We start from the raw sequence: 26,042 nt of genomic DNA, 5'->3' as shown, positions 1-26,042 counted from the left end.
CACCATGGAGAATGTTTTTGAGGGTACTAAGCCACAAAGTGCTGCAGTTTCTACCAAGAATCATTAAAGTGAGTTTTCAGTGGTTTCTAGCTCAGTTTGTCATAGCAAGAGAAATTTGCCTGACACCTAAAGGTCACTGCATCATAACTGGGGTCAGGCAGTCAGGCACCTGATGCCAAAGATGCTTAAAAGCAGAGGTAGAGCTGAATGCTTTACACGGTGCATATACAGACACTGCCGCAAAGCAACTAGGCAGCCACTGGGAGAAGTCTAGGCTGAAATTCAAAAGCCATGTAGATGTGGTGCTGAGGTACATGGTTTAGTGGTGGACAGGGCAGTGCTAGTTTAACGGTTGGAGATGATGATCATAAAGGTCTTTGCCAACCTAAAAAATTCTGTGATTCTGTAAATGTGTGGTTCCATAAAGTCACAAGTAACTGAGGATGGGACTGAATGAGAAATGCTCAGTAACCTCACCAAAAAGATGATATAAGCCTGCACTAAACTATCAGAAAAACTGTATCAGGCTGTGAAGATGCATTTTGCTAATATCCTTCTATGCAGAACAGGAGGAGCTTTGTTTGATGATGTACAAGCATTCATTCCCAGAAACTGTTTAAAAACCTCTTATATTAGGAAATTATTTAAGCCATAACAAGAGTAACAAGATAGATGAAGTAAGAAAAGGAACTAGAAGTGGAAGAATGGAAAAGAGATTGATAAGAGAAACTTTGTTGCTATGGTGTATTTAATGCATCCAGAAAGAGAAAGGTACACAGGTGCTGTATTTGCAGCCAGCAGCCAATTGTGATCAACACCTCACTGGAGCTGCACTTCAGTCACATTCACAAGCGGTCAGGCAAATTACTGCTGTATCACTTCCAGAGGAACAGTGCTTTTCAAAGCCACTATCAATTTCATATAAGGGTCTATAAAAAGGGTAGGGAAAGAGTTTTAATGCATGTATTAACATGTCAAGGTTGAACTTGATTAAAAAAATTCTGCTAAAGAAATGGGAAAAGTGATTGAATATTACCATTCTGCACTGAGATTTAAAGGATGCATCACACATCATGGCAAAGTCCATCAGGACCGGCAACGTCTATAAGAATATCAGGCACATTCAAGAACGCACCAAAAAGCAGCGCAGAGCACAAGACTGATTTTCAAATGGTGTATCTTCATCTGCAGGTCATCAGTCCTAAATCTTGAATTAGTAAATTCATTTATATCCCTAGAAGTGATGAATAAGGGATCTTTGCATGCAAAAGTGTGACATTAAGGACATTGCAGCTCTAAAACATGGATGCCTCAGTCTACACCATCAAGGTGGTAACAGATCACTCACATTTGTGGAAATCTCAAGGGATAGCCCACAAACAGGTGAATATTTGACATCAAAGCAATTTCAAAGCCAAAGCTCAAACAGCTGTTAACAGTTACAGAGTCCTTTTCTTAGGATACTTGAGAACTAGAGCATTTACTGCTCTAACAGCAGAGGCTGGTGCTAGCTTCTTTAAAAAGCAACTAGGAAAAAATATGTTTATTAACTGTAGAGATTGCTTAATTCTACAGCAACATTAATGGGCTGGTAAGAAGAGTAATTACTTTCAGCAAGGCAGCATCATCTCTTATCAAATCTAGATATAAAAAGGCAAAAGAATATAAACATAAGACCCTTAAGTGTTGAAGAACATCTTAACTAAAAGCATAAAATATTCCAGTGTTTTCTACTATATGGAATATTTTTAAGCCATGTGAAACACATCTCAGTGAAACTCAAATGAAATGTATGCTGTGTAACAACCTACACAGAACACTCTGAAGAACTGTAAGGGAAGGCTGCTGCAGTGCTTTCAGGACAGCTTCCTGATTTCATATGGTGGCATCAGGGGGGATGGAAGGGGGGTGTTTAAGTGAAGAAAACCAAGAAGCAGTAGACAGACAGTCTGAGCATATCTGACAACAGCTGATTCCTAGAGCATGGTAAAGGTAGGATTTGAAGTACAAATGAAAACCATTTTAGAGTAGACTTGCTCAACAATTTCTGCTCACTCACCCTTCCACCCTAAAAATATACCGTATTAATATATTTGAGTTAACACTTTATAAAGCTAATGAAACCAAGCTTCAGTGGGATGGCAAGCATCTGCTGAGGCACAGTCTGCTTCATACATACTAGAAACTTATAACAGGCTGCCTAGCAGGATGCATTTTGTTCTGAAGACGCACTGAAGTATTTTCCTGATCTTAAGATTTGGCAAATTCTCAAAAGCTTTTAATAATACAGTAGTTCTGTGCTACCAATTCTTTTAAAAAACTCTTTAATATTCACTACTTAAGAGTCTAGTTTTAACTGACTACATTGTTTCACCTGATGTATTATTCAGAGGATTACTGTCCAGGAGACAGGTTGGGACTACTGTGATCCATCAAGTGGTCTATTTCTTAAAGATGGCAGTATAGATAACGTCAAGAAGGGTTTACAAATAAGGTACTACTAAAACCACATCATTATGACTGAAGCAATTGGTTTCATTTCAAGCAAAAATCAAGACAATACTCTCCCTTGTTTAAATTAGCATCTTCTATAAACCCTGACGTTTTTCCAAAAAAATCCCAAACCAAAGTACAACAGCCCCACTTAATCAAAAGAAAACTTAGAAGCTCTACACATTCTTCAGTACAAACAAGTGCATTTTGGACTGGCCATGACAATAACAACTTGATGGCTTCAGCCTTTCCAAGTCTTGATGGACAGCTTAAACAGCATTTAAAAAAAAATGTGCAGTGAACAATCGGGACTTCATGCAGCTGCATAAGCCATCCACATGCACATCTGTCACAGTGAGATAGCTATACAGCTGCTATGAGATTCACGGCAATGCTGTAACCAAATACTGTTAACTATCGCTACTGACTCTCTGTAATTAGTTTAGAAATACCATCTTCATCTCTCAATACGACTAGCCTACTGGGATCCACGCTGGAAAACACATTATACTTTGCAGAGCCATTATTAAAGCCAGAACTCTCAGATCATGGAATTTTTTTTTTCCTTTGGCCAAGTTCTTTCCCCTCGTTTGTCTGAGCTCTCTAGGAAAGTGTGCAAAGCTCAAAGGTCAACCACGCCGTCAGGGAGAGATATCTGACAGCAAACCGACCAAGGACTGTGAAGGCCACCTTACCTCCGTTGATGGGCACGGGAGTCACCAGCAGGCCCTTGACCTCCACCTTGGGGGAATCCTGCCCGTAGCGGCCGCGGTCGATCCTCAGCAGCGTGGGGCCGCCCCGCTCGGGGTTCAGCACCGTCACGTTGATGAGGGCGGTGTAGTACGCCTGGCTGGCGTTGTCGGCGCCGGCTGGCCGGACCCAGCAGTGCCAGAGCAGCAGCAGCAGCAGGACGGAGGAGCCGCCGTTCCCGTGCTGACGAGCCCACCGCCAGCTCATCTTCGACTCCGGGCGAGCCGACGGCAGTCACTGGTTGCCTCCGCCGTTTATCCCTCTCCTTCGCGGCAGAGCCGAGCCCCACAAGCCCGAGTGTATTTTATCCCATCTGACAGCCCAGGAGCGGAGACAGACCAAAAACAGGCGAAGGGGGGAGGAGAGCACGGGCTCATGCCATGGGAGGAGCCAGGAGAGTCATGGCAGGTCCCAGTGGAGTCCGATCTGTCGCCCGCGGCTCCCGGGGGAGGCTGCTCGGGGCGAATCCCACTCCGCTGGCCCCTCAGGGCGCCGCGCTCATGCCGGTCGCCCGCCTCTGCCCGTGCCGAGCGAGGCGAGGAGGCAAGGGCGGCGCCGCGGCCCCCTCCCCGCACAGCCCCGCGCCGGCCCCGAGGAGGCCTCCGGGAGGAGCCGGAGCCGCCGCCGCCTCAGTCGCGCTCACACACGGCCACGGGTCTCGCCTCGCGCTCGGCTCGGCTCGCCGCACCGCACCGCCTCGCTTCGTCTCGGGCTTCGTCGCCACCTTAGTGCGGCGGGTAGCGCATCCCGCTGCCCAGGCCGGCGGCCGCAGCCGGTGGCCGCTGCTCCATGCTCGGCTGGTCCCGGGAACGGCGGGGGCCCAACGCTATCCCCCAGCCGCCGTCTCCGCACCCGGCGCCTCGACTGCAGCCCAGCGCTCCCGCACTGCGCAGGCGCGGCACGCCCCGCCTAGCGCCACGAGGGCGAGGGGCGGGGCTAGCGGCGAGAGCCACGCCCATGGGGGCGGCCCGGGAAGGGGGCGGGGTCTGTTGGGGATGACGTCACCGGGCTGGCCGGTGGGCGCTTCAGCGGCATCCGTGAGGGAGGGAATCAGAGCACGGACACGCAGCAGCTCGCAGAGCTCTGCGGCGCCTTTCCTTTCCAGGTCAGGAGCGATGACCATCAAAAAGACAGGAGAGACGGTTTAAAAGCGTGTCTGAGGCCGGAGGGGAAAAGGGCTGCAGGTGTGAAAAAGAGGCGGGATGTGTCCAGTCTGTCCAGTTAACTATGACAGAAAGGACTCTTGTGACAGGGACTGCACAGCCTCCTTGACAGGGTTTGGTCACTCCTACCGAATTTGGGGTTACTCCTGGCCTACCAAAATGGGAAGTCTTATAAACACTCCAATGTGGTTAATAAATATTAATCCCATGAAACGCTGTAAACCAGGACTTGATTAATTGCTCTTTAAGTAACATAATGGTTTTAAGGTTTTGGCCTCTTTGGAGATGTAACAAAATGATGCAATGGCTGCCTTGGATTTTGAAAGGCAAACTATCTCAAAATTATTTATGGTGATGGAAACAAGTATTGCGGGGTTATGAGCTGGGATAGTTTCTAAATTTCTGAACAAATAGCTATGCTGCTGTTCTTTTGAGATAGAGTCTCCTTGGTGACTCCCCCAGCTGCTCAGGAAGGCTTCCTGATAAGCCTGGTGTTTAACCTAAGCATCTCATTAAACTGCTCTCTTTTGGAAGGTCTTGTAGTTTATCCACTTGCGAAGCACCTGGTCACATATACGTGTAAGATAACAGCATCAAAGCACAGTATTTATTTCACTGAGATGCAAGTGGTGGATCTAATCCTGCCCTTAGAAAAACCTGTGCTGTTCCCAAGGAAAGCAGCAAGCTTGCAAACCTGCATCTTGGAGCAGAACACACCTGTGGGCCCTGCTAAAGGCATGGAGCATGTGGCTCTAAAATTGTCTAAGAAGCTGTTTATGAAAAGCTCTATAGAGATATCAATACAATCCAGGAAATGTTTCTGAAGCATCAGCTGAATGCTCTGCTTCTACTTTTTTTTTTCTTTCTTTCTTAGTTTAATTTTGCCCCTCTTGGTAAATGCTGGGTAGGGAACCACATGCCATTAGTGGCCCCAGAGCATCTTACCCAACTTTTCAGCTGGAGGCCAAGAGTTGTGGCAAACACATTGATACTGCACAGTGCAGGATATGCTTCAGAGCTGTTGTTCTTGCAGTGCAGATAGTAGTTTGATTTTTCATCACTAAGAGCTCTGCATTGTTTCAATGCAAAGTCATGGGCTTTATTGCTGAAATGTCCTCAGAAGTGGCCATGGAGTCCCAGGAGCCTGAAGGATTCCTTGCGATTACTGTGTTGACCTTCGGAGAAGGGTCTCAAATCATTTTTTGAACATCAGTGAAAACATTCATTGGCCACATTAGAAGCAAAACGAGCTGAAGAGCCCAGCCAGCAACTTCCCAGTTCTCCTTTCTAACCACAAGAAAAGGCTGCTTTTCAATTCACCCTGTCTGGTTTCCTGTGGGCTGTTCTGCCAGAGAGGTGGTCTGTCGTTGCCGACTTCCTGAGGACTGCCACTTGGTCTCATCCCTCCTCAGTGCACAAGCCGGGAGGTTGCTTTGTCCCATGTGCAGGGCTATGAGCGCTCCTGGCTCCCAGAGAGAAGCAGCCAAGTGCTGCTCCAGGGTGCACAGAAATGGGGTATTTCATAGGCAGCTTCAATCTCTTCATTCCCCAGATGGGCAGGTCCCTAGATGGGGAGAGTTAAAAGGTCCTTTTGGCTGCTTTCAGCTGATGTTGGAGCTGGATGAAGGGACAGTGATAGGCTGAAACTAAGTGAAATGTCCCCAGGTCTCTTCAGCCTGCACAGGGCAGCCATCTCTCTGCCGCTGGCCACTCCTCTGCAGCCCCTTTTTTAAGGCAGACAAACGGCACTGAGGTCTGCAGATCCCCGCAGGGGTGAGGAGGGAGCCATGCCTCAGCTTTCACCCTGGCTCCTGGAGATATTTTGGGGGAAATGGCCATAAATCCATTTATGTTCCATTCCCACCGCTCCCTGGCCGCGGAACATTTCCTTGGGCCTCTATCCCGGCCATGTCTCACACCCGCCCTTCGCTTTCCTGTCAGGTTGTACATTGCCAAGGCCCGTGCCCGCCCCGCCGCCATCTTCCCGCCCAGGCTCTGCCCGCCCGCTGCCGGGAGGAGAGCGCCCCCTGCGGGACGCCGCCTCGCCTGCGCCCGCCCGCAGGGGCGTCCGGTGAGGGGGAGGCAGCGCGCTGAGGGGAGGGGGCGAGAGTCGCTGAGGGGAGGGGGCGGTTGCGCAGCCTCTGCACATCGTCCCGCCCGTGTGGCGAAGGAGGGCGGGCGGGGCCGGGTGGTCCCAAACACCCGGGACAGAGGAGCCCTGGAAGGGTCGCTGATCTGGTTGGAGATGGCGGGGCGAAGGGCTGGGCTCTGGGACATCGGCTACTGTCAGCGAGCTTAAGCAAAGCATATCCGGCTTCATCCTGAGAAAAGGCCGAAGGTCCATCCTGGATGGAAATGCCACAAAGGCGAGCTGTTTCCTCGAGGGTGCATGGAAACGCAAAGGGTCACAAAAGTAAAAACAATAAACCCCGAATGTGGTAACTGCTTGGGCCAGAGTCTGCATGGCCCGTGCTGCGTGGGGAGTGGAGTGCTGCAGCCCCCCCGGGCAGCCGTGGCTGCCAGGAACCAGGGAGCAGCTGCCAGTTACGACTTTATTCATGTTCACATTTAGATATTACAACAAAACTCTTAATGACGAAGGATAACAAGTATTATAGGAAGAGAGGAAAGAAAGCAGTGTTCTAACTGTTTTGATATATAACTGTGAACTTCCAGAGACAAGACTCAACGTGAGTTATAAACACTCACATAGGCTCACTGGTAGGAAAACTCAACGTGCAAACACCCACACACTCACTCACATAACACACACAGACCACACTTGTACTCACACATAACCCATGTTGTAACCTACTTGCTTCAAAGGCAGCCCACTGAAACATCAAATGCTGCTGTAGCAACAACGGGTACCAGCTTAAAATATTGCAATATAGGTGAAGTGTTACTTGATACACAGGTATTTTCATCAGAAACACGTGTATTTGCAAGTAGGGGACCCAACGCTTTGTTTGCATGAGGGAGGAATGTCCTCTTAACACGGACACTTTGTAAGGAAAAAGGAGACTGGGCATAGAGCAGGAACAGTCATTTTAAAGGAGGATGGTGATAAATAGCTTAGCTTCAACATTGAGTTCCAGTAAAAAGCCCAAACAAAACACAGCAGGGAGTGCATTGTGAATGGAGCAGGTACAATTATCGAACCATGGGTTTTAAAAGTTGAAATACTCCCTTGTCGCTGTGGAAAGACAGAAAATGCTGTTGCCTCACATATTAAAACCAGACCAGCTTCATTTCATGGTCATGCTTGTCTGGAGACTGTAAAAAAAAAAAGCCAGAAATAATATAGGGTGTGAGGCAGGGTATCAAGTTGCTACAATCTAATTTTAGTATACTTTTAAGAGAGTGAAAGTACAATTGTCTCAACAGCTCTTCAATATCCCACACCACAGTTGTTCTTCATCAGCAGGAGTGTCTGAAGAGGAGCTAGCATTTGCTAGTATCATGGCTGCATTGTTCATGCAATGCTGTTGACACAGACACAATAGGATTTGATTCCACTCCCCCATCAAGATGGTGCAAAAGAGAGAAAATAAACTTCTGTGGAGTCAAATGATTTGAATGTTAAAAAATCAGATGTCACACCAGTGCTCTCCCCAGAGTGAAAAAGGGGATCGTTAACAATGGCTCTGATGAAGTAACCCTTCTCCACAAGGATGCTTGTGAGCAATCTACAGCTGAACCCAGAGACACAGTGCACCTGTCCTGCCTGGCTGGGAGTGCTGACAGCCAGCCAGGGAGCTGAGATGCCTCTGTTCCCTTTCTGCTGAGGAATCCTGCCACTGCCCTGCAAGTGTCAGGCTTTGCTAGTACATTTCCATCCCTCACATATGGACAAGGACTTGCAGCCACCTTGGAATTCTATTTTTCAACTATTATTTTATTTTTAGGCATCTTTTTGGGCCCTGTCTCAGATGGGGCTGTGTGTCCAGGCAGAGAACTGTTTGTGAAGTGCTGGAAACGGAGAGCCTGGGTCCTATGGATGCACATCACTCGGTGACCAGCCTGCATTTAGCTCAGCTGTCTGTCACTTTCCATCCATGTGAGTGCTGGTGGAGACATACAGCACCATGGTGCACATGCAGCCTTCCTTCTGTCAAGGGAACCACCAGTTCAGAAACCAGGGCAAGACAAGGGCAGGAGAGTTTGGTCTGGCCTACACCCCGTTGGCTGTCCTACTTTCTTGGCCTGGCTCTCCAGCATCTCCTGCCAGTGGATTCTTACCAAGTCATAACAATTACTTAAAGATGCTTAAATTCCTGGCAACTTCAGGGGACACCAGCAGAAGTCAGGGAATCCATTGCCACATGTGGAATTTCCAAACTGGCTCAGGATGGTCTGGTTTTGTACTTCTTTTTGCCATGGACATCGTAGCTGTGTCATCCTGCTGACACGAAAAGGGAGGGGAACATTGAGCACTCTGCAGGATCTTAGAGAATCTGAATGAGAGGCATGCTTTTCCCATGTGCTAAATAAATCTCCCCATTACACTTATGTGGAGAACTATAATTAAGACTTGGGAAAGTCACACGTAAGGACTCACAGGCTCATGTCAGGAGATGCATAAAACCCTCTGCTGGAAAAAAAATACAGTTAGGGAAAGTGGTCTGACAGGAAAGGCAATTTTAAAAGTCCAACCCAAACCCTTGGCTCTATGCACAGGCAGACACTCCCCTGTGCCAAGATGCCCTGGTGCAAGGAGCTCTGCCAGCCATGGGCAAGTGGGAGAAGAGATGATGACAGGCTGTTCAGATGAATCTCTTCACCTAGATTCCTCTGGAGGTGTCACAGTCATGCTCTGTGTCTGAGCTCTCAGATTGTGAGCAGGATGGAAAGAAGTAGGTGGGAAATGGTCAGGCAGCAGCACAGAAATCTAGGCAAAGGCTGTGGAGGTTCCCCAGAGCTCTGAATTCTCATCATGTCTTTACAAAACAAAAGGCCCAAGTGACAAGATGTTTCCTCAGCAAATAAATGTTCCTCAGTCCTCCAGAGACAAGTACACTGTGCTGGTAGCTCTGCAACACAAACTGGAGAGGAGCCTTTTGGGCAAAGAGAGACAGGGAAGTAGGATGACAGGGAAGGTCATGGTGCAGAACTGTCCATCCAGGAGAAGTGGGGCTTGAGCCCTGCCAAGATGTTGCTCTACATGTGCTCAGTGTGTACACAAGGAGATGCAACTCTGGGTACCTCATTGCTGGAGCTCCATTCCTTCCATTGTTTCCAAAACCCTTGCAGCAACTTGAAAATAAACATTTCACTCCCTACCACTTTGATCCTTTTCCTCCTGGCAAACAACCAATTTGCTCTATGTTCAGAAGCCAGCTGAAATTAACACAGCTCTGCTTTAATTTCTCACTCAAGCAACAAATGATCTCAGCATTGCTCTGGGAGAAGGGGAAGGCAAGAGCAGCAGACCTGTGAGTAACCTGCTCCCAGCACAGATAATACAAACCCCTGTTTTTCACAGGTCCTGCAAAAAGAGTTGCTATTTATCTCCCTGGGAGGACTCCAGCCATCAGCTGATGACCTACTCAGCACTAGCTGTGTTAAAATGGCTAAAATAATCCTGGTGGTAAGGCAGATTGACAGGTTTCCTCCCAGCAGAGATGAGAGGGGTGTGGGTGTTGCTTGCAGAGGAGATGGAGAGCCTGGCACATATCCAGAGTGAACAGCGTGCATGAACATTTACAAAAATCCCTTGAGATCTCTCCACACACCTCTTTAAAATGTCCTGCTCTTGCCGCTAATACCACTAGGGATTTCTTCCCTTTGATTCTGCTCCACAGAGCAGCAGCTGACATCATAAGGAGCGGAGGGGGAAGCAATCCAAGGAAAAACATTCAGGCTGCACACCAGGAAGAAGCTTGAGACTAAGACAGATCTATTTATATCTGACCTGAAACAGGCTTTCTGAATGGGAAGATGATCTAAGTAGAGGCTGGATGCTAGGCAGAAGGTGCTGTAGTGCTGAACACAGGCACCCACTCGCTGGCAGAATGCATCTGTCTGAGCCGCAGGAAGGAGAGAAACACGAGGGATCAGTGAGGCGCTGTCTCCAGTCCCGCACGGGGAAGCTGCAGCTGGAGATGTTGTGTGGAGATGTCACGGTGCTGTGGGTCCAAGGACATTGGTGTTCACCCTCCGTTCGGGGTAGGTTCCCTGCTGGTCTTGGGCATAGGTTGAAGGAGAAGCTCTGAGCGACCCTGATGATGCGCCTGGAGGGTGAGGGGATGCCTCAATAGGTGCCTCCAGGGCTCGATGCCATTAGTACTGCTCAGAGAAGAAGGAAGTGTGGAGAGTGGGGGGAGTGGTCCCCTCTCCAGGCGGGGTGCAGCTGCCATCCTCAGAGTGTTCTGACAGCTCCCCATATTCACTGTTGTAAAAAGTCTGGCCTCCAACGTGGGACCCATACGACGGCCGACATCTGCCCCTCAGCTCTGACTGTTCCCCTGATAACTCTGCGGTTCGGCTGGGCCCTTTACTGCTGTGAAGGAGAGAGACACGGAAGATCAATCTGAGCAGTCCTTCTGTCCTAAGAGAGATCCCAGCTTCAGGAAGCATCATTTGCTAAAGCAAGGGGCAAGAGGCAGGATCAGCAATGGACCTATACCTCCATTTCAAAGTTCAACACCAGGCCTTATTCTAAACCTAGGCACAGCCTATATGTTTTGTGAAAAATCTGCATGTAACCTGGCAACAGAGATATTTCAGCTTTTCTAGATACCTTTTAGGTATCAGCCCAGGGAAGGGTTGAAACCCCAGTGAGCAGGGAGAGGCAAGAGACGTTGCCTCAATTGCTCCTAAACATGGCAGGAGTAACAGAAACTGATCCAAACCAACAGCCAGGATGGAGGAAAGGAAATGAAGGAAGATGATGAAGGAGATGTGGGAGCAAATCAGCAACCCCCATCTTAGCACGTGCCAATACTATGTGACTGGAAAGAAGTCACAAGAGCGAGGGCAGGGAGACATTCAAGGAGAGGTTTAAGGGCAGTGTTTTCCAGGAGATGAGACACCAGGTAGCCCATGGTGTAGGAGACAATGGGAATGTGCCTTAAGGAAAAAAGGACAAGGACAAGAAGCAGGAGACAGGCTGATAAAACATCAGAGAGGCCACAGGGCTATGGCTAAGGAAAAGACAATGACCAGTCTGATTTGCTGTTGGGAGGCAGAGGAGGTGAGGAAGAGGCTTTTGGGACTGTCCTTGTCTACTCATGAGCTGACATGCCGTGCTCAACACTGCCACGGAGACAAGGGCCCAGCCTGCTCTGGCACCAAACACAGATGATCTGGACAGGTTCTTGCCCAGTTTCCAAGCCTGGGGCAAGGACATAACCATCCATATCATCCTCAACCTTGAGAGTGCCAGTTCAACCTGCCAGGCTCAGTATGGGCTTGTGGGAAGTCCTAAGGTCTGTAACCATCCCTACAATGCCACACTGGGGCCCTGTACCCATGGGTCAAGGCTGGGGCAGCAAGGTGGCAGCCACATAGTTTCCATCCATCCCACCTGCCACCACTTGAACAAGCCCTGACACATTTCACCAGAAAAATGTCAATAAGCATTAAGAGTCTTATTAATACCATTGCTTCACTGTGTTTCATTATCTCAGTGGACACATTATCTTTGAATGGGCACAGCTTGTATTTTAAAACCCTTGGAAGGAGCAGTCAGGTCTGTTCTTTATTGCCACTCGTGCGTACGGACTTATCTGGCTCAGGGCCCACAGCCCTGCTGCTGCTATGAGCCCCAAGAGGCATACCCTGTGGAGAGACAGAAGAGCTGCCTCTTGGTCTCACTGCATTTGGCAGCAGGGAGGTCTGAGCAGCTTGACTTAAGGAGTACCTGAATCCACCTTCTTTTCTGTGTCGGTTTTCTATCCTCTCAAATTCCTCAGATGCCAGAACCATCCCACTGTCTGTCTGATTGTCCTGGAAGGAAGCAACAGGAGTTATCAGTAACATCCCTGTCGAGTGATCAAAGTGGGAAGGGAGAAGAAATCATTCAGGAGACGGGATCATATGTATCTGTGATGGGCAAAAAGAAGTAGGGGCACTTTACCAGCATACTCCATGGTCTTGCCAGAACTGATTTTCTTAGATGCCTTCATAAAAGCAGTATGTACAAATGTAAGGATTTGTGTGTACAATTCAGTGCCACTTTTGGGCTAAAAAACCCAAACAAACCCAACAAAAAAAGTGTTCCCTGCCTGGAAGATGTATTACCATCCAACCTGTGAGAGGTGAGATTTTTCCCTTGAGACTAAGGAGATGACTTAAGTTTTACCACTATAGAAGACATAAGTACCAGCCCAGTTCAGAGAGGCCAGGAGGGCTCCTACTGAACACTGTTGTGTGGGTCATGATAAGGGAGGTGCAGACAGCACTCTGGATTTACCGGTCCTGGCTGGATTTCAGTATGCTTAACCAGGTCAGGTTTACAGATTTGAAAAGGGTGAAGGGTGGGTGTTTCTCTGATGTCTTTTTTAGTCCTTGCTTGTTGATCTAGCCTCCCTATTTCACACTCAGGCAATGTGAGCTGTGCTGAAGTGGAACTCTTACATGCCAGGTGGAAAAATGAATGTGCATAGGACTGGATGGACTGAACAGGAATGACACAGACAGACTGACATTCCATAGGAGTGGTCTTTCTCCCACGATCTTAACAGCAAAGGTATCAGGACATAGCTAAACATTTCTCTCTCCCCCTGCTCAACCTCACTCAGATGCTACTCACCGGGTGTGCCTTGTACATTGTATGTGTCATGGGAAACTCTTCAAATGTCTTTATCCTGGATGGACACCTGATCTGATTTCCTCCCGTCAAACAACCAGGGAATGAGACGCAGTTGTAGTATCTGCAGACAGAGGCACACTGTGTCCAGTAAACCCAACACAATCAAAGTCTCAAATAAACAGGACCTGAACCCAACCTCCCTGTCCAAGCAACCAAGTGTGTGTGTGGGGGCACATGACCAAAAGGGTGGATTTGGGGAGGTGAATGGGGTCACCTTAGGGCCCTTAGCCTCATTACTTCTGCAGTGGGGAGCACCCAGACTTCCTGATGACATCAGGCCCTGATCCACTATGGATAAGCAGAGTAATGTCATATAGATCCCAGGCATGACACTATCACAGCTCCCTGGAGACAAGAAGCCTAATCCCTAATTGTTTGGGTTAGTTAGGAAAACACAGAGACTCAGATGACACCTTCTTTCCTTATCTACCTGATGGGCTACAATGCCTTTAGGGGCACACGATGCTCTAGCAGTCCAGCTGGGGACAGGACAAGGAATGTCATAGGCTTACACATCAAGGGCTCTTTCTCATCATCAAAAGAAGGTGATTTTACTTTTATAAGCAATATGTGATGGCCTAAATGTTTGGATCACACCTGATCACCTGGGATTCTTCCAACCTCATGCTACTGGGTTCACCCCATATCCCTCGGGCTCCTCACTGCCTGCTGAGCTCTCTGCTCTTTTCAGAGATTACCTTGCTGCTAAGCTGTGGCAGCGTATCCTCATGTCGAAGTCCTCTTCATCTGAGTTTTGCTGGGCAGAGGAAGGCACCTGGGAGAAACCATCATCTTCTGAGCTGTGAGAGTCATTCAGTGGGATGTAATCCTTCCCCTCCTGGTAGGAAGAACAGTGAGTGGTCTTAAAAGAAGGGAAGGGCTTTCCCATAAGAAAGGGCTCTACAATCAGAAGCTGACAGAGCTGGGGAGGAAAGTTTCTGCTTTGTCTTTTGTTTCTCTGTCACAAAATATATCTGGAGATTTCTTTGCCCCCTGCATTAAGTAGCTGTGAGTGTTGTAAATGCAGTGGAGGTGTGTGTGACCAGGACAACAAGCCAGTGCTATGGCACGTACAGTTCTGTAGCCTATATGGACAAAACACTGTGCTCCAGGGGCACATCTCTGTGGCTTAGTCATGCCTGTGCTGGGATCCGGTGCTAAAAGGTTAAACTTGGGGACATCAGGATGAGATAGTGCTTGTATTTAAGCATCTTAGCTATTGCCTTATGAAACGGAGCATCAGCATGCTCATTGCAGTTAAAGGTCCTGGTGATCAGTAATGGTTTTACAGGAATTTGTGTATCTGACTGCTGCCATGGAACAGTCATTTGGTTCACATGGCCCTGACATTTAGAGCTGAGGACAGAGTTTCAGAAACCGTGGTGAAATCCTGGTTTTCATGACGTGGGTGTGTGGGAGGCAGGAGTGCCAGGGCCTTGACTCAGCTGAAAAATTTCAAACAATCGTCTGGGGATTAGGATGAAAATACTGGAATGACGACTGAGAGGGCACCCGCCCTGCAAGGACTGGAGCCATATTAGGATGCAGCGAGAGGGCTACCACAGAAATGAGCCCTTCAGTAGCTGTGGGAAACACAGCTCTCTAATCCAGGAAACCCTCTGTTATCCCTTGGCCAGTGCAAAAGCATTGCATGGGCCAGGGATTCAGAGAAGGGCACAGCAAGAGAGCTAGTGGTGGAAGTAGAAAGAGATGACTGGAGCTAAGCAGGGGCACAGAGAGGTTTTCACCTGCTGGACATTTTCCTGAAGAAGGTTCCCCAGTATCTCCACGAGGTCGGAGAAAGTTGGTCTCTCCTTGGGATCGCCGTGCCAGCAGCTCAGCATTATACGGTAACTGCCAAGAAAAGATTATAGAATCATAGAATCACAGAATGGCAGGGGTTGGAAGGGACTTTTAGAGATCATCCAGTCCAACCCCCTGCTAAAGCAGGTCCATCTAGATCAGGTCACACAGGAATGTGTCCAGGTGGGTTTGGAAACCTTCAGAGCGGGAGACTCCATACCCTCCTTGAGCAGCCTGTGCCAGGGCTATGTCACCCTCACTGGTTTTATGCCACACAATCTCCCTCCTACTCCCCTCTGCAACTCCCACCCAGATGGAGCCCATTGGCATGTGCCTGTACGGTGAAGGAAAGCTTGGCATCTCCCAGCACATTGGCCATGTGGATTTAGTGGAAGGGCATTGGTTCATTATGCACTGAATATAACAGTGCACAAGGAACTAATTTGGACACCTCTGATACCCTTCAGAGTGGGAAAGCACAGTGCCTGCTTACAGAGCCATCCCTGTGTGGGTATGCATGGCTACCCAGATGATAGCTCTGATTCAAACCCATCTGGCTTGCCCTCCAGGCAGCTGCCCGAAGCAACAAATGTGTTGGCTGATCCCTCACCCAGGGTGAAAGGTCTTTGCGTCCCACAGAGGGGCCTGTCCTGTCCTATGCTGGGATCTGGGAGGTTGTGCCAATCCACAGGTGCTCTGCTCAGACCACTGCTGGGATTGCAAGGCTTCTGACTCACATTTCTGCTGTGGCATACTCTGGGGCTCTCATCCTGGTACCGTCTTTGAGCCTCTGGCAGAACTCCTCGTTGATCTGAACTCCAGGGTATGGAGATGCCCCTACAGGAGGTTCAAAGAGAATGTGAAATGTGCTATTCCTTCTGAGACTACCCTTTCCCCTAAAACACTGAAAGATATGGTCACTTCTCATACACAGCTCAAGTCCTTGATGCTGCCTGAGACAGGCTGCTCTGCCCCAGTGAGCTGGAGGCCACCTCTGCATGCCTATCACTCTGTTTTCAGGTCAAAATGGCCTCCAGATTTTTTTTTGCCTACACCAACACCTCTTCCCATCACTCCATAGACATGCTTCAGAGTGTTAGGGCCTCGGGCCCAGGCTCACCCATCAAGCTGGTATGTGGGAAGAGAGGTCTTCATTAGCACTCACCTAGTGAGAAGATTTCCCAGAGGAGGACCCCAAAGGACCAAACGTCACTCTGAGTAGTGTAGACCTTGTCAAAGATGCTCTCTGGAGCCATCCATTTCAGTGGAAGACGGGCCTGTATGAGGGAGAGGCAAGGCACAAGCATTCAGTCGGGGACATGTCTCAGGAGAGCCCTTCTTGTAGTAACAGGCTGAAGGGAAACAGAGCTAATAGCTCTGCTCCTCTCTCCATGGAGGAATGGAGGTTTTGTTAGGCCAATAAGAGGGATGGAGACACTGAAAGGGAGAGGAAAGAGTATAAGGAAAGAAGAGTAAGTTAATGACAGGCTGAGGGGCAGAAGGAGGGAGACAGGTCTGCTGGTGGATGAGGAGGAGAGCACACACATCATTGGGCCAATGGTTCCTGATCCCAGCCACACAGTGGTTCCACACCTTTTCCGTCTTTTCCTCAGTTTTATTTCAGCCCAGAGTAGCTGATGAATGCCTCAGGGGGCCCTAATCTGCATAGGGTTTGGGAAGATGGCACTCACACTGCCCTTCCTGACGTAGTCAGGGTCCTTGTAGATGTCCCGGGCCAGGCCGAAGTCACAGATCTTTACCACGTTGTTCTCTGACAGCAGAATGTTGCGAGCTGCCAGGTCTCTGTGGATGCACTGAAGGCACACAAAGAGGAAGGGGCAAAATCAGAGGGACAGGAACCATCATCAGAAAGTGCAGAGCACCCCCTTCCCCTTGCGACCCCGAGCTGTAATGGAATGGTGGACGTGAGAAGGAACTAAAGATAAGATTTTCCAAAGGAGAGAGAGGATGAAAAGCAAGAGGACTAATCTCCCAACTTTGTGCACAGGGCTACTTCGGACTTCCTGACTAGTGTGAGGCATATCATGGAATCTTCTGTGTCACCTGTAAAGTGGCTGTAGGGAAGCCTTCTCTGGTCAGACAGGCTCAGAAGAAGGGAGTGAAGGAAAGGGTGAACTCACCTTTCGGGATGCCAGGAACTCCATGCCACGTGCCACCTGGAAGCTGTAGCAGATGAGGTCTTCCATCGTTAAGGGACTTTGCCACAAGTCATCCACTGTCCACGAGTACAACAAAATGATTAGTGAGAAGTCTCTTGTCCTGTTTGCCTCTCTTCAGAACTGCAAGATACAACCAGCCCCTTGACAAAATACAGCTGATTGTCAGTGCTAACTGGAGTAACCTGCTTCCCTCTAGGATTTTCTGCTTAGGTGGCAGAAAGAACACAGCAGGAACCTGCTCAAGCATAAGCAGAATGAGTCCAGCCTCCAGCACACGTCAGACAGAGTTGTGTGTTACAGAACTGGAAGGGACTTTGACGGTCAGCTCATCATTGCCGTCCTAGGGGGGGTCCACTGAGATACCCCTCAACTCTCAATTCTCCTTTAATTAGGCAAAAAAAAAAATCAAAGAGATTTAATGCTTCTTTCTGGGTTTTGAGAGACAACAGATGACTGTAACAGCCCTGTTCAGGGAACTGCCATGCAACACTGGAGTGACCAGCAACAAGGCTGGGTCTCAGCTCCCCACTGCCATGCCCTACCCATTCCCCAGGCTAGCCAGGTCTGATACTTTTCTGGTGAGCCAGCTGAAGACAAGGAGCTGCTGCCAGGCTGTAGCATTACCTTCCTGAATGGGCTGTGCCGTAGGGCTCTTGTGCATGAGGAAGCGGTTGAAGATGGTGCTGTCGCTGGTCCCAGAGCGGCTCCTCCTGTCTGCTCGCACCGCCTCCACCATGGACTGCACCTGGATACGCAGCCTGGGAGACTTCTCCTGGCAAGGACACCAAACCACAACCCTCAGCAGGCAACACACATGGTAACCCTAGCACCCACGAGCTGCACAGTCTTAGACTGTAGTTCTGGACTGGAAGTACCCATCTTCCATTGCAGAAAGAAATTACTTCCCTGGTGTGCACATGAACCAAGATCACTCTGTAAACTTGATCTGCTGCTGGACAGAGTGTGTCTGTCCCATTGTCAGATCATGTTTCAGGCTACACATCTTCCTTCACTAGACATGGCACAGTTCCCTAGGGGCAAAGGAAGCCACTTACCCTGTAAGGACTGAATCCTTCCCGTTTGGTCCGCAGGTAGTTGGAGAGGTTTCCATACTTGCAGAACTCAACAATAACCATGAGTGGACCTGGTGAGAAGACATCAAAGGACAGGGTCAGAGGTAAGGGCCTGAGATGGTCAGAATTTGTCCAGACCCGTGTTATGTGCAGCCCCGCTGAGTTGTGGCACCTGCCTGGAGTGCACACAGACACACCAGTAACATCCCGACGTATCCCTGTGGTCACATATGTGGCCAGCAGAAAAGACACAACGGACAAGCACTGAAAGCAGGCAGAGACTGTTGCCCTGGGATATTTACCATTGGGTTTGGTACAGGCACCCAGCAAATTCACCACGTTGAGGTGATTCCCGATGTGAATGAGGATCTTCAGCTCTGACATCAGTGCCTTGTGCTCACTTGCGGTGGCTCCCTCTGGAAATACAGACCATGTCATGATGCCTCCTCTGCTTTTCCTTCCCCCTCACCACCCTTTTCTTATTATGAAATGTCAGAACCCTGTCTGGAGCTCCCAGCATCCCTGCTGTAGCACGTAGGGTGCTCCCTGCCAGAGCAGGGACCTAGAGAAAAAGGACAACACAACTTATGCCCAGTGCATTTTTCCCTGTGATCACTTGAGGCTTACATACACCTTTGAATCTCTGCCCTTTCAGCCTCCAAACAGAGATAATGAGGCCTAAAACAATTTGAAGAAAAATTAGAAACAAAAGGCATCTGAATCTTTTGATCATGACTGAAGATAGGAGCTGTCTCAGCTCAAACCCAGAATATCTTTTAATGATCTCTCTCCAATAGCAAACCCTGTTGTGCCCAAGACAGCTCTCTCTAATGCATTTTCTCTCCAAGTGCCTATTTTGCACCAACTCTTGATCCTCTCTTTTATCCTCAAGGGTTATTTTTCCTCTGTTTCTTCATACTTCTCTGCTTCCCCATATGCATTTTGCCTCACTTGGGAGTTCATAAATTTATGCAGAAAAACAAGCTCTTGAACTGCAGCTGATGGGCCAGGTGAGAGCCATGCCTCAAAGAACGGCAAAACAACCTTGCATAGCCAGACTTTCCTCTGCAATTGCTGTGCAGATCATCTGTACACCTGCAGTGGTAAGTGCTGCTGAGGTGAGCCATGACTCAGTTTCCACCTACAGCCCACTGCTGGCCAGAGACTGCCTTGGTCTTTGGTTGCGTTCCAAATCACAGAATAATATTTTGGATGCCTGTTTGAAAACGTGGCTATAGAAGCTTAAAAAACTCACTCTGGATTGACCAGTCTTTGGGTGCAAAGCCAATTCAGCTCTCAGAAATGGGTAAGAGCTGCACTCTGCATCCTTAACCAGCTCTGAACCTAGCCCATAAACACGGACTACGGGAATGTTTGGAAGAAGGCAACTGGGATCAACATCTCTTTAGTGACCAGCCAAAGAGGGGCTCTGGATTTTTGTTGATCCTTTGAGGCAGATTTCATTCTTTGCCTTTGCAAACAGCTAAATTTTCTGGAAAGTCAAGTTCCCCAAGTTCCTGCTGTCTGTTCTGCCACTTGCCTCCCAGTGAAGCTGAATGAGGCTAAAGTGTCCATGAAGGGAGGACAAGAGAATCAACTGTGCTGCAGCCAAGAAGCTCAGCTTCTCTCCCCAAATTCAGAGCTGGCTCACACAGAAGCACCCAGGATTGCTTGTGGAAGTTAAAAAAAACTTTCAGGGCCTTAACAAATGCCGTTTGCAAAAGACAGTCATTACAGGATGGACATTCCCTGGCAGATGCCACATTCTTTGCAGTCCAAGCAGACTGCACATTCTGCCCCACTGTCCACATACCTTTCAGCATTTTGACTGCTACAGTCTCACAACTGTTACTTTTGTTGATCCCAAATGCTGATGCTTCCACCACCTTCCCAAAGGCACCATGACCCAGGACTTTACCTATGGGCAAAGAGAGAGGCAGTGTGAAGAAAGGCAGGTGCAGCACAGGCAGCATGGAATAACCTCCCCCCTTGCCCCTAAAATCCCAACAGGAAACTATAGGAAAAGGAAAGAAAAAACATAATAAAGGAAAAGGAAGCAGTGGAACGTGTGCCCTTCCCAAGTGGCTGCTTGCTGTCAGTAAGAATAAGAGAAAGGGTGATGAGAGGAACTGAGATGGAGCTGGAATGGACAAAGCAGAGAAGTAAATAGCCCTTTGGAAGTGAGAGGCTGTTTTTTGCCCTCAAGCAAAGCATGTGGGAAAGGTAAACAAGACATCTCGCAGCAAAGCAGCCAGGGCTAACGTCACTGCTCTGTGCCTCACAGGTAGCTTGCAGCCATTTTTAGCTTTTCAACAGAGGGAAAAGACTGCAGGTGAGTGTCTTAGCATGAGAATAATGGATGCAGTCCTGGTCCTGAAAGTGTGGTACCTGCCACGGACTGGGCTGTCGTGTCCAGATTGCCACTTGGAGAAGATGAGTATGTGTTTTAAAGCATGCCTGGAGTGATGCCTGCATGGGTACACTGGGAGAGTCTGGGCTTACAGTTGGCTCAAACCTGTATATAGCTAGACCCAAAGAGATTTCCCAGACACAGCTGGGCTTTAGGAACAGTCTGCAGAAGAAGATGGGAAGCTTGAGGCAGGGGGAATGCATTAAAGGTGTGTAAGAAACCTGCAGGGTGAGTTTGGCAAGCTGGTGGGAAGCCCTGGCTGCAGTGTGTCTGGCTCACCTAGGCGCAGGCGGTCCCGGGGGAACTCCCACTTGCTGGAATCATAGGGCAGGTACTCGCACTGTTCCTCCAAGGGCACCTCGCCGGGGTCCATGATGATGGAGAGATAGCCTGTCTTGATGTCTGCGTGGGCAGGCTGCAGGAATCAGCCAACAGAAAGGGTGAGGTGATGCCCTCCATGTACTGGGAGCTCCCAGAAGGAATCTGGTTCCTTTGCCTGCCTTGACCTGCTTCCTCCTGACAAAAGCCTTTCCCTGTCACCTCCTTTACCTCAGCCCTTATGTACCTGGTCCTTGACAGTGAGAGAGACTGAAGCAGCACTCAGTGATCTCCTTTTCACGGGTGCTGTCATGCAGCCCCACAGTCACAGCAATGGTTTTGCCTCAAGCCCCACTTTACCACCTCCCCTGACCTAGGACAGAGACAGTCACGTACCCTTTTGATGTTACAGAAGATGAGGATAAGGAGGATCCAGAAGAAAACAGCAATAACCCCAGTCCCAATCAGGATGACAATCTCCACATTGGTCCTGTCATCAGAACCTGTGGGAAAGAAGTTGTAGCTTCAGAGATTCCCATTCCATTCCCCAGTTCAGCCATCCCTTGTGTCCTGCTTCAGGATGTGGGGAGGCTGAGGAGGTGTGTTTGCCTGAGCTAAACATGCTCTGTGAGAGCACCATGCCACCAGCAAGGCCTCAGGTCCTGCACTGCCTCCCGTTGCCTGGTGTCACAGGAACAGGGCACGCAGGACCTTGGCCACACTCCCACTGCACCCCTTCACTCCCAGGGGTGTCACGGCTGCCGGTACCTTCCACAGAGACGCTGGCCGAGGAGTTCACGCAGCCCTTCGCATTGCAGACGCTGCACAGGTAGAGCCCAGCATCCTCCTCCCTTACCCTCTGAATGCTCAGCCTCTGGTTGAAATCCGCCAGGTCAATCCCTGCAAGGCACGGAGGGTTGTGGTGGTTGCTCACAGGGAGGGGGATTCAGGCTCAAAAGAAAGATATTTTTTGTCTATTTCATTTTAGATGGCAGAATTAAATTGCACCAGATGGCAGAGGCTCTCTTCTGTGGCCTGATGGCCCCAGAATTAGCCTGGAGGGCTGTTCCCCAGGCAGTGTATGAAGAGGACAAAACCCCTGCAGACAATGCTGGATGGGGCCTGTGCCCAGCCAGCGCAGTTGCTGTATCAAGCTTCTGCTTTCCCTCTGCAATGTGCCTGGGTCCTTCCCATGTTCCTTCCATGGGATCTGGGTTGGTCCCTGCCTGAGCAGAGATGTCAGGCACTGGACCAAGAGTAAGAAGATGAATGATTTGTATCTCTGCTCTCCAGATGAATGTGCACATGCACAGACAGTGCTGAGCCAGGCCCTAGGGCATAGTTTTGGCCAGTGAGACTGCAGCAAACTGGAACAGAACATGATTTAAATCAGAGCTGAGCCAATTCAGAGAGTGGGTGGCTTTGCCTGAGCACAGCAACTCGCAGAACCCACCAGTGTTCAGCTCTCCAGCCACCAGACATGATGCCCTGCCTTTGATTCACCCCCAGCCTACTGTACCTGACACTTCTTCCACCAGTTTCTCATCTTTGTACCAGCTGATTTCAGGAACGTGGTTGCCGTCCACCTTACAGCGCATCTCTATGGAGTCGCTGACGTTCACCCAAATGTCTGTCAGGTTCTGCTTGAGGCGGGGGATCTCCAGGGCTGGAGGAGCAGCACAAAGAGGAGGAGGGGAAAACGGGAAACTGATTGATCAAAAGAATATCTGTGTTCCTGGGGGGCTTTGGGTCTCTGACCCCTGCTGAAAGGTGTCTTGAGAACCCAGGTTCCCTGCCTTTGCCACCTTGAGTTTGGCTTCATTGCATGGCTTCCCCTGGGGATGGACTGGGAAGCTGATGGCAGCAAGAGCATCAGCTCTCCTCTGTCACTCCCGCCTGCCCTGTGGACCCTCACCCTGCACAGAGATGTATTTCTTGTGGCAGTGCTTCTCCCGAGTCTTCCTGTTCTGCACCTCACACACATAGTCTCCCTCCTCGCCCAGGGAGATGTTGGGGATGGTGAGCAGCAAGGTCGCATCGTTGGAGTCGGGCTGGAAGCGTAGCTCTCCCTCCATTTTGGTGGCATAGTGGTGGACGTTCTTGCAGTCCAGAACGAGGGGGTTGCCCTCCTCATCGTGGAGCTTGGAGAGGTTCAGCCGATACCACTGCAGGTTCTCGTAGGTATAGTTGTCCGCGTTGCAGCTCAGCTGTAGGTCTTGCCCCTCTATGGGCTCTTCCGAGGGCTGGGACTCAATCTCAAACCCGTCTGGAATGGCTTTCAGGAAGGAAATGAACATGTGAATGAGTTTCCATGGCTGAGCTGCCAGACACAATGAAATGATCTCCTTGGGCTCAGCTCTCTGAGACCCCTCTGTCTTCAGCCAGGGTAAAGGAATCCAATCTAGAACAGAACTGTGACATGCAAATTTCTAGTGACCAACAGCTTAACTTGCACTCAGTGAGTGCTAAGGGATATGCTGAAGTCTGAGGGTCAAATTAAGATGAGGTCATGAATGAAACGAGTCTGGGAGGCCTGAATTAGGCTGCTACTGCTCTCACTCAGCTGTAGCATTCTGTATTGCACACGTCTCCTTTTACATGTCACACAGCCAGGCTGGACCACTGCACACGTCGAGCATTACTGGAGCAGTGATTGCAGATGTTCATCTGCTTCTGCAAAAGCTAGTTGATCTGACAGCGCAGGCACCACCTATGAGAGCCACAAGCCCAGGCTTCTGGGGTCTGTCCAGAGAGGCATAAAGACAGGCCTCTGCTGTGCCCTTGCTGAGCTCCCTGACCCCAGTGCACAAGGACAGACTGCTGCCAGCACGGGGGGCTGCTGCCAGGAGGCTTCTGCAGGCCCCTACTTGTCTCCAGCCTACACTACTGGGTGCTCAGCATTTTTCCACCACCAAAATCCCGTGGGTACTGCCCGGGAGTGGATCGAAGTGTGCCACTAGAGGATGCTCTTGGACCAAGCACGTCCCTAGCCAGGGCTGCTCCAGGACCAAAGCAGGGGCAGCATTGTCTCATTCCCAGGTCTGCCAGCCAAACTGTCTGCGCCATCTGCTGCCAGGGTTACGGGCTTCCGTCACTCATCAGCGCTCTGCAGTAGCCCTGCTCTCCTGCTGCCTTCCCGGTCAGTGTTTAAGGTGCTAACGGTGAATGACAGGAGCTGGCAGGTCTAGAGACCTGCCCACTTCAAGCAGAGAGCTCGGCTGGCAGTGGAGGGGATGCCCACAGTACTCACTGGTCACGTAGAAGTAGATCAGCCGCTCGTCTCGGCCCACTTTATTAGAAGCGATACACTTGTACATGACTGAGACGTTGGCCTCCTGGATGGCCAGTTTGCTGACTGTCTGATGAGGGAAGAGAGCATAAGAAGAAGTTAGGAAGAGCAAGAGGTAAGTCAGGTTGGCACTGCTCTCTGGCAGACAGCAAAGCAGCAGCAAGACCAGTCCCAGGCAATAGCTATACCTGGAAAAAAGATTATGCAAAAATAGCCCTTTATTCAGTAGCACTTTGTGAGTTTGTGCATTTCAAGCCTCATCTGCTGGTCTTAGCAGCAGCAACATGGCTTTATTCCCGAACTCTGCTCGTTTTTATGGATATCAGCCAGCACAGTTGCCTCTCCATGGGAGCAAACTTCTCACTAAGACCCTCGGGTCACTACGGGGACAGACCTATGCCCCGCAAGGGGGACATGGACACAACGCAGGACTGAGGGGATGCCGAACTTTGTAACAGTGGAGAGAAAGGGAAAGGACACCAAGGCTTTGACTCCCTGAGCCCTCTGCAGTGAAGTGGCTGCTTAGTGCCCCACAGAGTTCAGTGGAGTTCGCAGGTACTTACAGACCTGCAAGCACTCCTTTTGTCCATGAGAGAAAATCAAACCTGTGAAAACATTCCAGCTCTCGCCAGCTCGGGAAAGAGCTGTCATCTTCTCCCTTTAAATTCCAAGTGTACATAGACATGGCCTAAAGGCTTCTTCCTCCCTCCTTGGAGGAAGACATGACTAAGGTTGGGCAAACAGCCACGGACCCAGGCGATGCTGCCTCCAAATGAGCCAGGAAAGGCAGCTGGGGAGTAAGGCTGCTCTGCTCCTCCCAGCTTACAGTGCACATGTGTGAGCTGCCAAATGTGTTACAAGCACTCCCCTTAGAGGACATCTGCAGTTTGAAGCACAGGTTTCTCCTCCCTCCCAGTTTAAATGCCAAGGCAATCACACACAAAAATCCCTCTAATGAGATAATGCTTAAAATGCAAAAAGCAAAAAAAGTGTTCCTACAGGGAAACTACTCTGCCTTTACGAGTCATCCCATGGACTTTGGGAAACATTTCCTTTCTAAGTGACAATGTATTAGCTTGTGTTAATCAGAAGGAACAGTCATTCATTCAGTGCACATTCAATGCAGCTGAAGTGACCTTATTACTAGTACCATTGTGTGCTGTCTTTCCATTTCTTGGAGTTATTCAATACAGCTGAAGTGACCCTATTGCTGGCACTTGTGTGCTGCCTTTCCCATCTCTTGGGGATTTTCCTTCTAATCTCACAGTTAGATTGAGTTGGGGTTTCTGGATTTGACACGATCCTGCTGTTAGCAGTGCATGGCTGTGCACTGGACGTACTGTGGCTCATTATGGCCTTTCCAGACAGAGTGAAAACCAGAGGAAAGAGAAGTCAGGCTGAAAGGAGGAGGAGAGGGATAGAAAGCAGATTTGAGGATTTAGCATCCCACTGCCAATAGAAGAGCTCTCTCTTCCCACCACTCTTGCACGTCCCTGGACTGCACAACCTAAGTTGGACCGCCAGGATGGCTACAACCAAATAGATGGAATGAGAAGGATGCAGCTGACGAATATTAGGAAGAGAATGAGGAAAAAAGGGGAAAGATCAAAAGGGACCAAGACAAGAGCCACATCCGGAGAGGAACACAAGGGCTCTCACCCAGGAGCTCCTGCCACCCCAGCTTGCCTCGCTGGGAGGAGCGGCATCTGCCCCTGCCACCCGTTTGTCAGTGACAAACTCCTGGCCAG

At 49.6% G+C, this 26,042-nt stretch overlaps 2 protein-coding genes across 4 annotated transcripts in view; both read right to left on the bottom strand.

Annotated features, from left to right (window-relative positions):
- RNF130 (ring finger protein 130) overlaps nt 1-4,145 on the bottom strand; it is a 47,937-nt gene extending 43,792 nt beyond the window's left edge. The window contains exons 1-2 of one of the 2 annotated variants that reach the window (XM_062002666.1): nt 3,548-4,145; nt 3,189-3,473 (exon numbers count right to left, since the gene is read on the bottom strand). In XM_062002666.1, the coding sequence (XP_061858650.1) occupies nt 3,189-3,473; nt 3,548-3,620 (358 nt within the window). In that variant the 5' untranslated portion in view covers nt 3,621-4,145. Of the gene's footprint in view, nt 1-3,188 lie in introns of both variants that reach the window. The other variant, XM_010197890.2, reaches the window with a different exon arrangement.
- Nucleotides 4,146-6,944: 2,799 nt separating this feature from the next.
- Nucleotides 6,945-26,042, bottom strand: part of FLT4 (fms related receptor tyrosine kinase 4) — a 59,216-nt gene continuing 40,118 nt past the window's right edge. Inside the window, exons 12-30 of one of the 2 annotated variants that reach the window (XM_062002664.1) lie at nt 24,256-24,364; nt 22,921-23,280; nt 22,525-22,671; nt 21,774-21,905; nt 21,402-21,508; nt 20,967-21,102; nt 20,091-20,195; nt 18,580-18,693; nt 18,260-18,348; nt 17,829-17,976; nt 17,166-17,260; nt 16,716-16,838; nt 16,190-16,301; nt 15,762-15,861; nt 14,970-15,075; nt 13,920-14,059; nt 13,162-13,282; nt 12,271-12,356; nt 6,945-10,908 (exon numbers count right to left, since the gene is read on the bottom strand). In XM_062002664.1, the coding sequence (XP_061858648.1) occupies nt 10,689-10,908; nt 12,271-12,356; nt 13,162-13,282; nt 13,920-14,059; nt 14,970-15,075; nt 15,762-15,861; nt 16,190-16,301; nt 16,716-16,838; nt 17,166-17,260; nt 17,829-17,976; nt 18,260-18,348; nt 18,580-18,693; nt 20,091-20,195; nt 20,967-21,102; nt 21,402-21,508; nt 21,774-21,905; nt 22,525-22,671; nt 22,921-23,280; nt 24,256-24,364 (2,550 nt within the window). In that variant the 3' untranslated portion in view covers nt 6,945-10,688. The remainder of the gene's footprint in view (nt 10,909-12,270; nt 12,357-13,161; nt 13,283-13,919; nt 14,060-14,969; nt 15,076-15,761; nt 15,862-16,189; nt 16,302-16,715; nt 16,839-17,165; nt 17,261-17,828; nt 17,977-18,259; nt 18,349-18,579; nt 18,694-20,090; nt 20,196-20,966; nt 21,103-21,401; nt 21,509-21,773; nt 21,906-22,524; nt 22,672-22,920; nt 23,281-24,255; nt 24,365-26,042) is intronic. The other variant, XM_062002665.1, reaches the window with a different exon arrangement.

Source organism: Colius striatus, chromosome 9, assembly GCF_028858725.1.
Source record: "Colius striatus isolate bColStr4 chromosome 9, bColStr4.1.hap1, whole genome shotgun sequence".
Lineage (NCBI taxonomy): Eukaryota > Metazoa > Chordata > Aves > Coliiformes > Coliidae > Colius > Colius striatus.
Note: the sequence above shows the minus strand (reverse complement) of the source record. Positions and strands in the feature narration are given on the sequence as shown.